The sequence below is a fragment of the Mixophyes fleayi genome, chromosome 7 (genome assembly GCF_038048845.1).
Source record: "Mixophyes fleayi isolate aMixFle1 chromosome 7, aMixFle1.hap1, whole genome shotgun sequence".
Lineage (NCBI taxonomy): Eukaryota > Metazoa > Chordata > Amphibia > Anura > Limnodynastidae > Mixophyes > Mixophyes fleayi.
In genome coordinates, this window is record NC_134408.1 from 4,343,499 (window position 1) to 4,359,971 (window position 16,473).

At 36.5% G+C, this 16,473-nt stretch overlaps 1 protein-coding gene across 1 annotated transcript; it reads right to left on the bottom strand.

Annotated features, from left to right (window-relative positions):
- Window positions 1–2,104: 2,104 nt before the first annotated feature.
- Window positions 2,105–16,253, bottom strand: LOC142098582 (uncharacterized). Its single transcript, XM_075181420.1, has 4 exons — window positions 15,868–16,253; window positions 8,773–8,899; window positions 6,646–6,719; window positions 2,105–2,662 (listed from the first exon to the last, which is right to left on the bottom strand). Exons 1-4 carry the CDS (start codon window positions 16,184–16,186, stop codon window positions 2,364–2,366), a joined length of 819 nt encoding a protein of 272 aa, XP_075037521.1. The 5' UTR covers window positions 16,187–16,253; the 3' UTR covers window positions 2,105–2,363.
- Between the last annotated feature and the right edge of the window lie 220 nt (window positions 16,254–16,473).

Sequence of the window (16,473 nt, forward strand, 5' to 3'; positions counted from 1 at the left end):
CATTATCACTATGCAGTTTAGGAGTATGTGAGTGGTATCATTCTTTCTCTAAGAAAGGGAGGAAAATGTCAGGATACAGTGGCAAAATAGCGGCTTTTGACAGTGCTAAAGAACATTGGGTCACACACTTTGAAAGAGTGGAACTGTGATGCTAACAATGTGTAAGAACACAAGAAAGTGGCAGTGTTATTTAATGCAATGGGTGTCAAAACTTACAGTTTACTAACACCTAAGAAGCCAGAAAATCATTTAAAGAGATAGTGGACATTTTACAAAATAATTTAAATACTAAACAATTAGTGAGAGCTGAGAGATTTTGTTTCCAGAAGAAAAAAGAAAATGTCACAAAAGAGGCGATATCGAAAGGGTGTGGCGGTCAAGGTAAACGTCCAACCACCTGTAAAAATCCAAAGAGCCTGGAATAAAACAAGAGATGGAAAACGATAGCATTTTCTTCAAGATCATTAACAGTAGCAGAGAGAAATTATGCTCAAATTGATCGAGATGCATTGAGTCTAGCATGTGGCATAAAGAAATGTCATCAGTTCTTGGATGGATCATCAGCCGTTGGTATCAATCCTAAAAAGGGAGTTCCAGCCATGACTGCTGCTCATCTTCACAGTTGGTCGTTGTACCTGGGTACCCACGTGTAGGACATTGAGTTCAAAGGAGAAATACTGCACAGCAATGCTGATAGCCTATCATATTCCCACTTGCCACAGTGTGGGGAGAACATTGAAACAGACCTCCTGGAAGTTTATCACAGCATGTTGGTAGAACTGCTGCCTATTACCAAAGACCCTGTGCTGTAGAGTTAAGGGATTCAACTTTCAAAGGTTGGTCTAAAAAAGACAGCGCTCAATAATATGGATTTTTGGCCAGGAGAGATCATCTTTCAGTTTGTCAAGTGACTCTGATGTGTGGGTCCAGACTGGTAATACCACCCAAACTGTGAAACATAGTTCTGTAAAAATTGCTTGAATGCCATTTGGGTATAGTGAAAGTGAAGAGTCTTGCTGGAAGATATGTGTGACGACCAGGAATCGATGGCTAAATCAAAACTTTGACAAAAGCACGTGAAGTATGCCAAATAGTTAAACATTCACCACCCACAGCCCCATTGCACCCCTGGGAATATCCATCAGCTCCATGGCAGTGGGTACATATCGACTTTGCTGGTCCATCATGGAATGTGGGCCTGATTAATGTTCGGACATAAGTCCCTTTATACGCTGTATCTTGCTTGAAATAGCTCTGTGCATGCTCAGAAACAGACCTTACACAAGAAACACAATTGCCTGCAATTCATGTATGACCAAATATGACACTTATGACTACCTATGACTTGATCATGCTATATTATTTATGATAAAGAACTTACAGTCCCAATGGGACTTGATAAAATTGGTTGTGAGATGAAAAGTTCACAACAAGCAAATTCAAAATATTTATCAGAACTTTGACATTAGTCAAGAACTGCTTCTACGTGAGATAAATGACAACCGGGAATAGTCTCTCCTAAAACTGGTCCTCTGATGTATAATTGTGGTGACACCACATTGGCCAAATAGTAGATGCCAAGACACAAAGACTTTAAGTCAACACCAGATTCTATCCAAGAGAGTGATGTGGGGATTTCTGAACAACCTCACAAATAAGTTAAGGGGACTGTACACCTATCTGGGTTTGCTACAGAGACTGTTCCTAAGTCTGTTATGAGTCACCAAACTTGAGGTACCTTTGGTGGCAACATCTGATTCTGAACCTTCTAGTGTGATACCGACTGAACAGCCTATCGCTCTGGGATTTAAATGTTGTTACGCTGACAGAGTTTGTAAAGCACCTTAAAGGCTTAATCTAAAGCATTTTGGGGTAACATATATATTGCATTGTGATAAACTTTTCTTTATGTCTGCATTTATCTATGTTGAGAGGAGTGTGGTGTATGTTTTGCTGTGTGCATTCGGAAAAGCAGTACACTGGCTCTTACTTTGGGTTATATATATTGGTGTATGAATCTTTTATTCTATATAATGTGTTTCCAGCAGTTAAACAGTAAAGAAGCATAAACCATTGTGCCATTATTAATGAATCAGTTTATTGAAATATAGGTCACAGACTTTACACTACATATACTTACATTTTATTTTTTGGTACCTGTTCCCCACAAGAACATATTTATATGCATTTGTATGTATTTTCTTTAGAATGTATAATATCACCCAGTGTGTTGAACTGATGACCTCAGCTTGGGAATTTATCTTTTTAAAGTTGTGTTTTTATCAAGTCAATGGGCACTTTTTTGGTATAGCTTAAATCAAAACAGACTACACTATGATCTCTGTATCCCAGGTTCTCCTCATCTAATTGCCCCAACCCCCTCCTTTATCTGCATTGTGCACATATTCAAGCAGGAATTTATTCCTTTCCACTTGCTCTCTCCACGGGTTTCTTGTTCGTTCCATTCGGAATTTTACTGCTCTTATGGCGCTATCAACAATCATCAGGAAGTCTGTGGATCGTCTCAGAGTTTTTATATTGTTCTCTTTGGTGTAGTTCTCTACTGATATCACAGTCTCAACCCCCATAACCTTGAACTGCTGCTCAATCTTGGCGCGATCTCTGCTGGTTTTGTGGGTTAGGACAACAATCGGAGCAATTCCTGAAGAAGAAAGAAATGTTTCAATATGTCCATAAATGAACACGACTGACGTAAGTCCGTATAAATAACTGTAGTCTACCACACAGATTGTAAACCAGGTAATTTTCCATAAAATTTTACCATTATTTCAACTCTATGGGGGTTACTGTATATGGAATAGAGAATAAAAGGGGGTAAATATGTGTAAACAATGGTGTAAAAAAGGCACAATATCATGGAAAAAAACAGAAAATCTAGTGCTACTAAACTAACCTCCAGCAAAGGAATAGAGGAATAATATATAAATAACATATGGATGCTGCTAAATGAATTAGGTATTATAATATAAAAAATCTAATCATAAAAGCAAACTCTAATCTAAATCGATAAGCCTTATGTTAGCAAAAAAGTATAAAAAGACGGACATTAAGTAATAATTAAGTAATAAGGAGATATCCCTACCATACCAGATAGTTGTGCATGTACAGAAAAGTATTGGGGTGTGTGTGGGTATAGAAGGGGTAGTCAAGTACAGTGGTAATACTCTTGACAATAGTGATGTCTCTAAAAAAAATACAACTAATCATTAGAGTCTGAATCATTGACAATCAATAACAGCAGAATCAAAAAGCTTAGTATACAGCTGGAATAAATAAGTTGAACCAGTAAATCAAAGGTGTACAAAGTGATGCCAATGGGTACCTCAATATTGGTAAGAATGTTTGTCTACCAGATACCTGGATGAATAGAGCCTGTAAATATAAGTCCAAGGGCAAAGTATTTGTGGAGAATGAATGGTGCCTGGGAAGAGCTGTTTTTGCCAAAATAACGATCCATGGTAATAGGTGTTCCATGTACCCAATGAAAGTGCTGTGGAGACTTCAGTAAATACAATTACAGTCAACAACACCACTTACAGTTTTGCTTCATGGCAGTGGCACAGAATACATGGAGGACAGGGTACAAGTGAGAGAAAAGCTGGTTGGCACTGAGCATATAAGGAAACAGCTGGTGGGTAGGTGTGGCATGCGAGAGAACCTATGCTTCATAATCATCCCAAAAATCATCAAGATTTATTAAAGTATCTCTGCACCTCCCTAAGGCTCTAAAGCTACACAATTATGCTCGCAGTCATCATACAGAAAGGGATTGATTTGTGATAAGGACAGGGGATGGAGGAACAAGACTCTGCCCAGTAATATCAATACCTCAGTTAAGTCACATTTCATTTAAAGAAAATGCACTCAGACATAATATTCATCCCAAAAAGCCCAAAGGAAAACTAGGATGGTTCAACCCTCGATGATGGCTGGATTCTTGAATGTATATTGGCAGTATTCCATTCCAAATATTGAATCTTTCTGGTCAAACAAATACAATACACTGTCAGGTCAGTTCTTGACCCAGGGGGGTTTGATTCATTATGGTATGCAAAACGAACATATTGTTTCCATTGTTTAAAACGCACATAAATCGGACATACGCCATTCCATTTTTAACAAGAAGAGGATCTGAAGACACATCTGTTGATGAATATGGGTTTAGGTCCAGTCTGCTCTAACATACAACACACTGCAAGATACGGCCAGTACATATATGGAATATAAAGTCACCAAAAGAACGCACAGAAAAAAAAATCAATTATTGTTACCTGTTATTTGTTTAATGTATTTTGTTGGGGGGGGGGGGGGGAATTATTAGGATGTTGTTAATAAATACAGTACATAAAATGCATTTTAACATTTTCCTCTGATTGCCTTTGATTGCAAACACATATTCTAACATGCATAAGCAACCGTCATCACTAGTAATCATCACTTACACCAAAACTGTAGCTGAGGCAAGTGAAACAGGAAAACACGTACCTTTGCGATGCCCAAAGCTTGAAACAGACAACTAAAAATCTCAAAAATTAAAAACAACAACAACTTGAGCACTACCACTTGATGATAATATAAAATTATAATAAAAATATATATAAATTAAACATTGTCTATTATATGTCGCAAACCAACTCAAGGGTGCCAAACTTTAACAAAAACAAAAATAACAATAAGATATGGTGCGCCAATAGAAAAGACCATATAAAAAATAGTGACAGATGAGGGTATTGTTCTAATTAAAAATATTTATTGCAATACATTACATCAACCATAATTCAAATATTATATTGCACATATGCTGAAATACAATATTGCACATATTGCACTATTATTATTATATTATATTATATTATATATTCCCCTTAAGTTAGAGTGGGGAATGACACAGTTATGGGAGACCTCTTGGATGTTTGTGTTGGATGCTTTAACACCGATGGTGATTCTGTAAGTGCATGCACATAAGGGGATTAGTATTCATCTGACATTGGTGGTGGAATATCATCTTTTCAAGAAAGATAGCATTCTCTGTGGGACTACTTATTAACTGTGGTCTTTTTTATAGCAAGAGTAGAATGCTGTAACAATATTATACTATATTTGTGTTCTTTTATTTATATGTATTTGGATCAATATATTCAACAGGGAAGAACCACATACGAATATAAGTATATTTTTCTTGTTACATTTTTATTATACTATTATTGTCTATCTTTATATGGGAAACAAAGAGCGCTGGACTATACCTTACATTATTATATAGATTTTTATTTTACAATTAGTGTATATTGTAATAGGTTATTTCCTGCTGCAGTGGGAACAGCAGCGCTCGTCCACAGATTCTTATACCTATACTTAAATTCTATTTACTCACCAATCACTCCTTCTCTGTCTCCACCCCCTACTGTCCCCCTACTCAACAGCATCCCTCAAATATTTGTTCTTGGCCACTTCTTCCTTCGGTGATCTCATCAAATCTACCTCTCCTCCCCGTATCTCCCCATCCCTCTTGTCTGGTGTCTCCAGTTGTCTCTTAGCCATCTCCTCTTGGATGTCCGAGTGCTTTCTTATACTGAACATATCTAAAACAGAAATCATTGTTTTCCTTCCTCCAAGGCTATGTGCTATTTTTTATTTATCTTTACCCATATACGACGGCCTCTTCCATCTGGGAAATCAGCTGTAAGGAGGCATTCCGATCATCGTCGCACTGCTGGAGCTGGGAGAAGTGTCTGTTTCATTGAAGGAGTACGTGGCCGTGGTATACATTGAAGGAGTAGAGTATTTGAAGTGGCAGAAGAAGATTAAACGAGTGGATCCAGTGCTACATTCAGAATCTTTGCTGAGGATTATTACTACACTGCTTTCAGAGCCATGAGTCTTGTAAGTGAAATCACATGTGGCGAGGATCTGTTAAAGTTGTATATATAATAATAATAACATTTATTGTCAGCTACAATATATCGGAGGACTAGTGTTATCATACGAGATCGTATTATGTGATTGTATGTTTGTAGAAGCATTTGTTTTGTTCGCCTGCTACGTCCAGCAAGGATTGTAGATATTCCAAAATTCTGTGATTTTAAGACTTTTTTTTTTCTTTTTGGGACTGTGGAATTTCATCCATTTTTTCTTTATTATTATACAGTGGAACCAGAAGCGCTTTGATATCACCCCTTCTCTTTATTTATTTGTATAATGTTTTTAGCATTTAGGTGGTGTTATGCTTAAAGCATGAGGTTGAGCTGCATTTGGTTGAGCACCTGCTGTATCATTTCATTTTAATTTCTTTCCTAGAGCTAGAATGTGTTGCATGAGAAGTTACAGAAGATGCATGCACTTGGTGGACACTCCCTCTTGCACTGTGCATTCTAGTATGAATCATACCAGGACCAGGACAAGTAAATAAGAAGCAGCCTGAGCCTTTTTATTTACCACTGCAGCTGGTAAATGTAATGTTGGCTATTTTCAATGCTAGAAAAGACTATTTAGTCTGTCATATAAAGCCATAACATCTCAGGAATTCAGGGATCTTGCTCTTTGTAGTTAATTGAACTCTAAGCAACTTTGTAAAGTTTCCACCACAATTACTATGCACAGAGTATTCACCAGGATCTCAATTACCTGTCATTGTTACACAGTTCTCCATAAATATTTTCATTTCTGGCATTTCCCCGTCTGCAAGTCCAGTCTTCACGCTAGAAAATGAAGAAAAATATATAAAAATTCAACTGTTTGATGAAATGCTATCGATCAGTTTATGGCAGAAATAGGATACCGTTATAGATTGATGCAATGTTTGGACTTTAAAGCTAGTGAGCTAAATGTTTGAACGTTTTTATTAATTTTCTTCCAATTAAGGATAATCTTTAATTCACAGAAAAATAATAGTATTATCCCATGACTCTTAGGACAAATGTAATGTGAGTGAAACCTCACAGAGAATAAACATAAAATGAGGTTATTTATTTTTAACATGATTTCCTTAAGCTTTCAATAATATGATAGTATCCAAAAAACATTATTATAATAACGACTGGATTCTGAGTAACATTGGACCTCATTAGGGTATCACATGCAAGATATAGCTTTCAGTACCATATGACTTCTTGGCTGCCAAACTGACATCACAAAGTATCACGTGATCTGAGATGATTGATATAACTATTTAAACATGAAATACTTAATAGAAATAATCGCCATCTCTTTCTAAGCATATCACTTGTATAATCAAGAGAAATGAAATGTTTTAAATGGACCTCTGCATTAACCAACAGATTTTCTACTGAACTGTATTCCAAGTCTCATACTCATAGATCAAGAATAACAGAGCTAAAGGACTAAACTTTTGGGACCTCGGGCTATGAAAAATCCTAATGAACCTCTTTGAGGGGAAAACACATTGGACCATCTGTTATACTTTCACTACAAGAGGACCTCATGACTTTCATATATCAGGCCTGAAGTTGATTATATGGGTCTGATTCATTAAGAAACGTAATCTGAATGCAAATTGCGTTTAAAAGAAATGCATGCAAAGTTTGAAACAAATATAAAAGGTGCAGAAGAACATTCATGTTGATATTGATGCTCTACTAAATAGACAGGCAGCCAATCAGGAGTGTTCTATCGTTAATAGGAAGGGGGGTTAAACTAAACCTTATTTTGGATATATGTCTAATTTAAGGATCTTTAGTGTTTTTATATTGTCTGTCATTTATTTTATATTTTAATTTTAGTTGAATTGTACAGAAACCCGTTGCATGTGTGGAGGCCATACAATTGTAATTGATCATAAATGTATAAGATCAGATTGCATACAATTAAGTAATTGAATGAGTAACAAATGTGTTGTCTTTATATTCACATTGAACAGTATGCACTGTATTCTACATGATTCTTCAGTACTATCTGTAGAACTGAACAATCAAAATCTTAATGTGTGTGGGGTAATATTACAATATTTTAACTAACATCCCATTATTTTCCAATTGCATTTGTAACATCGGGAGACAATTTTTGTGGCCAGCTAAATTAATTAATTAAAAAAATTAAGAATGAGAAATCCATATGGATCATCCATACATTTTAGGCCAATTTGTCAAACAAAGGACTGCAAATATTTTCATGTCTCTTAGTCATTATGCTCCAAAGGTTTGAGTATCTCTAAGTAGCTAAATAATATGCTGTATATGTAATACATAGGTATCCAGGTATATAACATTTACTCTTATACTGTATATGTATAGGAGCCATAAATAAAAAAATATTAGAATCTTTATTCTTCTGGTATGTGGTGTCCTTTACTTTCTGCCACCTGACAATGGTGCTCATCTCATAGCAGGAGCTTCCCTGTTTAAAATCCACATGTCCATATCCCTTTCTTTCTATCATTCTACTCCATTTTTCATCTATGGTATGCAGTTGACAATTCAAATGTAGATTAGTATTATATGGCTAGGCTTAGGGATAGGGTTAGGGATAGGGTTATCGATAGAGATAAAGTTAGTGATAATGTTAGGGATAGGATAGATATAGGGTTAGGAATAATACTGTCTGCATTTGAATTGTCGACCTATTAATGCTGTCAATGTTATTACTGTCTATAATATGGTGTCACCTATATACACATCGATCATGTAACTGTCAAACATATATCACACCCGCATCTACAGACTATTACATTAATGTTATTTGTTACCGTAGCTGATATTTTATACATTATGTCACATACTGTAACAAGTCACTTACCTATAAACCATCACAGGAACAATAAAGACTGTGTGATTGGGATCCAAATCAACTTCCTTAACTTTTCTCATCATATCAGGGTAATTATCTGACCAATCCACCTTCTCATTTAAAGGGATGAAGTTACCTAGTAAAAGCAGAACACATACATAGGAGATATTTTTTTTTTGTATGACCAAAATTCACCTCCGGCTGATCATTTTATGACCCCAGCTCTGGCCCACTAAGACTGCCATATGACCATAGTTACCAACCTTCTATAGTTGGCTTTTGAGAAATCCTGTAGGGGGGGGGGGGGTGGGAGGATGTGATTCGGCCCTTCCATCATTACGTGGTTCACCGCAAATCACATCATTTTGCCTACCAATTCGCAGGTTGTGGGAGACTTGCCTGCTCTCCCGGGAGTCCGAGAGACCTACCCAGAATTCGGGAGATTCCGGGAGAGTGAGCAACTATGCATAGGACAAGCACAAAATAATAAAAAATAAAGAAGCATTGATTATTTGCTACTAGCTTCCGTTATATCTGTAATTAATTTGAAAGACCAGATAAGTGAGTGGCTGAACAGCTTTAACATGGTGAAGACAGAAAGTCCTGCCCTGCACATACTCATAACACGAGGAAATTTGAACTGAGTTTAATACCCCATAAATACTGGGGAAGTTGTGGTGCTATCAGGAAGCCAGAAGTATTTCAGGGGCTGATTTTAGGTGTAACGTTCTAGAGTCACATATATGCATATAGAAGATTTCTGTAAGTGTTATTTGCGATTGTGCAAACCCACAGTACATATGCTCTTCTGTGACCTCGCACCAACTCATTTAAGCATTACTTAAATGAGTTGGCGCTCTTGGGGAAGGCACATTTGTGAGCACCACAAAATAAATTGATTTTTCTGGGTGCTCTGAGGTGCCAAAAAGCAAAATTTGATGGGACACCTTCAGTCCCTTTCAGCAGTACTTTTGGAAAAAAAATTCAGTACCACAAACTTCCACATTTTATAAAGACAATCCTGATGTCCCTATGCTCTCATGGCTTATTTAAGACATAAATGAGGTTACATTGAGAGAAAAATCTAAAACGTTAAATTAAAGAAGGGGAAAGGATGTAGGTTGGACCCTAAAATGACGTTTTTCACCTTTTTCCACAATTTTTTTTAAGGTGGATCCGCAGCCTGCAAATGTAGGTCTACGGTGTGCATCTGGAATTGCTTTTAGTTGACAAGCAGTGCACAAATAAAGCAGTGCAGGTACACTTTTTATGGTTTGTAAAGGACCCCCTAGTGAGACAGATATGGATTCTGTTAACAGCAGCAGAAAAAATTCAATCTTGAGTATGCTATGTTTTGTTTATATCTATTAAAGAATAGTACAATGATAAATGTAAGATTAATGTTAACCCGAGCTACTGAGATAATCTGGTAATCATTTGCCAAGTTCTATCTACAGCCAAAGATATATTCTATGAACTAAAATCAATGAACAGAAGGACCAGTCATTTCTCTAAAGAGGGCCACCCATTTGTCAAAAACAACAATGCAATAAACACATTTCCAAATATGATTGTAATACAGTCAGAGTGACCTCATAGTTCCCTATTTCGGCTGATAGCTGAAATTCGGAGAGGACATGCTGAAAATACCCTACGGATTGTATGGATGGTTGTGCTGAATTCCTGTTGAGGGTTGTCTGGAGGAGAGACCAGGGCTTGGATTATACATTCAATGTCATTTTAATAAATGAACATAAACAGGGCAATCCCAGACCCTACCAGAAGAGGGTCCCCCTATTAAATTTCCCAGCAATTGAAAGTTTAATACTGAATTGCAGACAGGGATGGGCTGGACCGGGGGGCAGGGGGGCCGCTCAGTCTAACGGCTGTTCGGGCCGGCCGTCCGTCCCCCTGACCCCCCATGGATGGAGTAATATCTTAATTTAACCGGCGGCCGCATCACTTGTCACGCGATTCGGCCCCTGGGCTGAAACCTGCCAGCCCGCGCCTGCTTGGAGAGCTTCTATATCACTGCCCTTGGTGTCATTGGAAGAGCAGATAGTCTCCTCCTTAAGTGAGATGTACAGTTAAAAAATTAAAGTTAAAATATAAATACTGTATATGAAAGTTTCAGTCTATTAGAAAGAAGAAAAGTGGGGATGTTGAGGGATTGATGCTGCGGAATTCTCTCCTCAACAAATATTGTGCACTGTGAATGAAGTATAGAAGAAAAAGATGTGTTTTGCTTCTCTGTCGTTGTTTTGTGTTAATTGTCTTTATGCTAAATGTTGAAAATGTATGTATAGTTGAGAAGAAACCATTTTTTGCAAATATACTTCAAGAATTCAAGAGTAATTAAAATGTCTCCAGAGAAGTAATAATGCATCAAATCTGATCAGTATTTAATTTACATTTCTTAAAGCATTCTGGGATTTGGAGATCTATAGTTGTAGGCAGTAAGATATCAGTTAAACTTTGTTTCTATTTTTTTCTTTTTCAGTGATAGGGTGAGAATTTTTTTTTATTTCAGAGTGGATTACTAGAGAGTGAAAATCAACATCTGTTTTCTGCTTTTGTATTTCATATATGTATAGACAGGGAGATGTAATTGTCTCTCTTTTAAACTTATATGAGTATTATTTAATACATCTCTGAATATCAATCTGAAAGGATTTTTGTTATTAATTTGACTTGTGATACAGTCAGGACTTCCAGCTAGGATACTTGGTTCTATTGCATCTGTGTGTGAATGATTATTTTTCTGTGTGACACAGATGAGTATACTGCTTTTCTAAGATAAACAATGTATTCTGTAGTCCAGTCAAGGTATTCTGTAGTTCCAAATTTTGCCATTATATTTATGCAAATACCACTTGGTACTGCATATTTTTCTGTAGTTGATTTATTAATTTTTCCCTTTTCCCATAGATACAGAGAGTCAAGATTTATTCGCCTACATGGGTGTACAGTATGCTTCAGTCAGTCCTTTTATAAAATTCATTGATATTTCAGCTTTTTTTTTATCAATATGTAACCGACAACCTTATTTCCTTTTCTCCCAAAGGTGATTCAATCCTGATTCTGTATGTGGATGACCTTCTTCTTTGTTCATCTAATTTTGAAACTTCTTTTACAGAAACTCAGAAACTGCTCACATATCTTACACACAATTGTCACAGCGGGTTTGATTCAGAGTTAGAAGCAAAGCAAAAAATTTAGTAAATTTATTCCTGGACAAATCATGTTTCAATGCAAGGGGTGCAAATTAATGTATTTTTTCGCTTTTTCATGTAGCACACAAATACTGAACAGCTTTATTTTTACACTGAAATTGAAAGTGGATCTAGGACATGTCCTACCCCAACTATAAAGCTGTCCTCCCCACAGTTTAAATTTACCTCCCCCTCCAAGAAGCATGGTTTTACCAAGGTGCAAATTTGCTCCTTTATTTTGATTTGCTCCTAACTCAGCATCAGGCCCAATGTCTCTAAAAACAAAATGCAATTGTGCCAGCAAAAATGTGAATACATTGGTCATTATCTTTTACATAGTTATAGATGCCTCACTAGCAAGAGAGTGAGGCTATACAGCTTTCTAAAAACAAGAAACAAGTAAGAGCATTTTTGGAAATGGAAGGATACTGTAAACAGTGGATTCCTATCTTTTCTCAAATAACAGCCTCATAGTATGACCTCACAAAGCACTAAATCCAGTCATACACATCACCAACAGAGCAAGAAAAGACTAGGCAGAATACTGGATAATTTGGTGTACAAGAACAGTTGTATTGTCTAGTGTCCTATCATCTAAATCCAACAAATTCCAATAAAATGTAACTTTCATTATTAAAACTATTAACGTGATTGGTAAAAGCAGCAAAATATAATTGAATTAATATTAAAATAAATGTGATTTTAAAACACTGGCTGTGACTCTAGATCTCTTTATTTATATTACAAGTGATTAGATTTATAATTTAGTTATATATTGTTAATAAATAGTAAATATGTCTACTATTGGATGAATATTGGACAGAATATTTTCTTGATTAGTAGGAGGTATTAATTTCTAGGTTACTGGTTCATAAGGCATTAACCAAAATCATGGGATAATCATCTTTTATATAATAATTGAACAGTCATTCCTAGTGCTATATATTCCCTCCCTCACTCAGCTATTACTGACTTCCATTAGTTTCCGTAATACATCTCTTGCTCATAGAGGTGACGGGGGTAATTTGCTAACTTCCTAATCAGTTACTTGCTTTGTATTTGGGCAGTGGACGTCAATAATCTCTATAACTAGTGCAATAATTAATACTTGATCAAATATAAAGTATCTCTAGATCAATCACAGACAACAACGCCGACGCGCGTTTCACTGTGCTGCTTATTGAAAAGTCTGCAGATACTGTCCTTGGGCAACAAATCTTTTTGTATGTTCCACATGCAGTAGAAGCAGCTCTCACTTGTAAATAGATACAGCATATTTCTACTGCTAGGCTTACAAAATGGGAACTCAATTAGCTGGTTCCCTCTAATGTCCTTTTTCAAAGATGTGCAGTCTTTAATCCTGCTACACTTCTGCCCCTCCCTGAGGATGATGAGAGTTTATATTTCAGAGAGTGAAAGTTAGAAGTATACACCATGATTGTTTGCACATTGTTCAGCAAAATTTTTCTCCAAGGCCAGATCTTATTGATACCCATTGGATATCCCTGATCTTACTCTGTATGTAGACTGGAGTTGTCACAGATTTGAGCAAAGTGTTTTACAATCAGGAAATGTAGTAGTCACTGACACTGAGGTAATAGCAGAACTTAGAACACTCACTAGAGCCTGACAACTTGCTAAAGGTAAAACTGTGAATATACACACAGACTCCAGTTAGGCTTTTGGTGTAGTCCATGATTTCAAGGTCTTATGAACAATGAGAAACTTACTCACATCAAATGGTACACCCATTGCACATGCTGAGCTAGTAACAGAACAGTTAAATGCATTAATGCTGCCAAAAGCTGTAAGCATTATAAAATACCAAGCACCACACCACAAACATGTATGTGGTATCCAAAGGTAATGACAGAGCTGACAAAACACTAAAGTCAGCAGCATAAAAAGGGTTAAAAGAACAAACAAAATAAAGACTGCCACTGTAATCCCTAATGAGCAAATGTTAATCTCTGTGCAAAATATTTGTTCTTCACAGGAGGTTTCCAGTTGGCAGCAGAGAGGATGTGAACCAGACCACACAGGTTTGTAGTGCAATAAGGATGGTATGTCTGTTGCTCCTAAAAGATTGTACCCTGCTTTGGCACAACTTAGTCATGGTTTAACATGCTTATCAAAGACTGATATGTCTCATTTGATAAGGGCCTATTGGTATGCTCCAGGATTCTCTGCACTAGAAACTAAATATATGCTAGCTGTCTAACCCGTTTACAGGTAAATCCTGAATGCACAGTTCCCACAGAACCAGCACAACACCCAGCTACAGAGGGGCCCTTCCAGGTAATCCAGATTGATTTTATTCACATCCCAGTGATAAGGAGGTTAAAATATATTTTGGTTTGCATAGATTTAATCTTTTATTGGGTAGACTCTTGGCCCAGTAGCCACAGCCACAGAAAACATAACTACACAGAAGAGAGTTCAGGAGTTTGTATGCAGTTATAGGTTACCAACAAGTGATATCCTCAGACCAAGCTACACATTTCACAGGTAAAGTGTTTAAACTAAAGCGTGATCTAATGGACATAAAACAACAGTTACACACACCAAACCATCCTCAAGCAAGTGGAAAGGTTGAAAGATATAACCAGACTATACAGACTAAATTGACTAAAATTATGAAGGTAACTGGACTTGCATGGCCTGAAGCATTACCCATTGCATTACATAGCATGAAGGCCACACCCAGAGGATACTTGCATATTTTTTTTATGAAACTCTGTTTAGGAAACTCCCTAATGTTGCAACTGGCTCTTTACCAAATTTACCAACAGTATATGACTTGACTATTAAGTACTTGGCTCACATGAACAGACAAATAAGGCAGAACCATGATGCACTGCTTTCTAATCCACTGATATTGACAAATGTCATTATCTCAATCCAGGTGACAGTGTGATGATAAAGGGAGGCACATATAGAAACCATTGTAATTCCTACACTGTTCACCTGATTTGGATGTAAATACCCTCAAATTAAAGTTGAAAGTCTGCAGATAAAGCACATCTTGTTTGTTTCATTTCAAATCCATTGTGAGCCCAAAAAATGAGAATTGTGTCGATGTCCCAATATTTATGGACTTGACTGTATCTGTGATATGTCTGGGGTTATACTGTTGGTAATGGCCCACTTACTTAAAATTGCATACATCCTGCGAAAACAGCCATTTTCAAAATATTATTTCATAAATAGGTCCCTATATATTTGGAAGTCCTGCAAAGTTGAGACAAGGAAGGGTCAGAGCTATCATGCAACAAGTTATTTTCAACTTTTAAAACACCTTATTCAGTGCTTAAGATCTGGATGGGACATTTACAACACTAATAATCTCCCCATTATGTTCCCCTAAGTGTTTTAATTCTTGTATTAATAAGAATTTACAGCTATTTAAAGGATAACTGCACCCAAAAGACTTGTTACAAAATAGCTTGGGTTAGTAACATAAGAAAATCTCACATCCTGTGTGTCCCCTATTCCCACTATTCTCCAGTACGGAGGTTCCCAATGCCTGTAACAGTGAGAGCAGGTTATCCTCGTAAGTAAGATTTCCTTATTTACAGATTTTAACTGATTTCCTACAAAAACAGCCAGCTATGATCATTGTAGGTCAATGTGTTTTCACTGCAGCCCCACACAAAAACTTTAGATTATTAACATATTTCTTTAGGTGTTTCCTGTTGATCAGGTAGTGTCTGTTGCTTTTATAGCACACGTAGGAGAGCTGTGACTGTGTTTTCTCCATATCTATCGTTTTATTCTATTTGGTTTAGTATATAGCAGAAATAACAATATTTAAGCAACAAAGATCTACAAGTGTTTGTAATAATTTTTTTGACACAAGAATAGGAGCATTTTAATCACATCTCTCACTTACCCAGTTGGGCAAAAACTTCAGCTCTTTGGAAGTTACTCATTCTATTGTACCCTTTGTTGTCCACCATGGTAATGTTGTTGGTGAGTCGATATTCTTTTCTTATGACAGTGACAACAGAGTATGATTTTATAACCTCGGCATGTTCTACAAACTCTGCATCATCTTCCAGAGCGTATAAACAAGAGTTGATCAGAGAGGATTTACCATGACCTGTAAAACCAAAGAGCTGCAGGAGGACCCGGTTATATCTCTGATTCCCCCGGGGACAGTCATCTAGGCTGAAGCTCTGGATGTTTTCTTTGAGCTGTCTGAGATCCATCTCATATAGATCTTCTATGTCTTACGGTCGTCTGTCTTTAATGTTTTGAAAAGTATATACACTGTACATCAACTTACACACTAACTTACTGCCTCTGAAATCTTTCACTTTCAGTTTAGAAGTTGTACGGTTGTAACTGACAAAGAAGTGTGAGAGGTTACAGGAGAAGTTTAATGCAGAGTCAATTTAATATTAATAACTAAAAAAATGTTTGCAGCATTCTCTTCATAATATGTTAAATAGCATAATAACAATAACTAAATAAAAACAAAATAATTTTAGATGCT

Bases quoted from the DNA above. Each gene is read 5' to 3' on its own strand.
- LOC142098582 (XM_075181420.1), bottom strand. From the start codon at position 16,186: ATGGATCTCAGACAGCTCAAAGAAAACATCCAGAGCTTCAGCCTAGAT. The intron at 6,720-8,772 runs GTAAGTGACTTG...TTCATTTTCTAG, and splicing joins GTTCCTGTGATGGTTTATAG to CGTGAAGACTGGACTTGCAG. The intron at 2,663-6,645 runs GTAATTGAGATC...TTTCTTCTTCAG, and splicing joins GAACTGTGTAACAATGACAG to GAATTGCTCCGATTGTTGTC.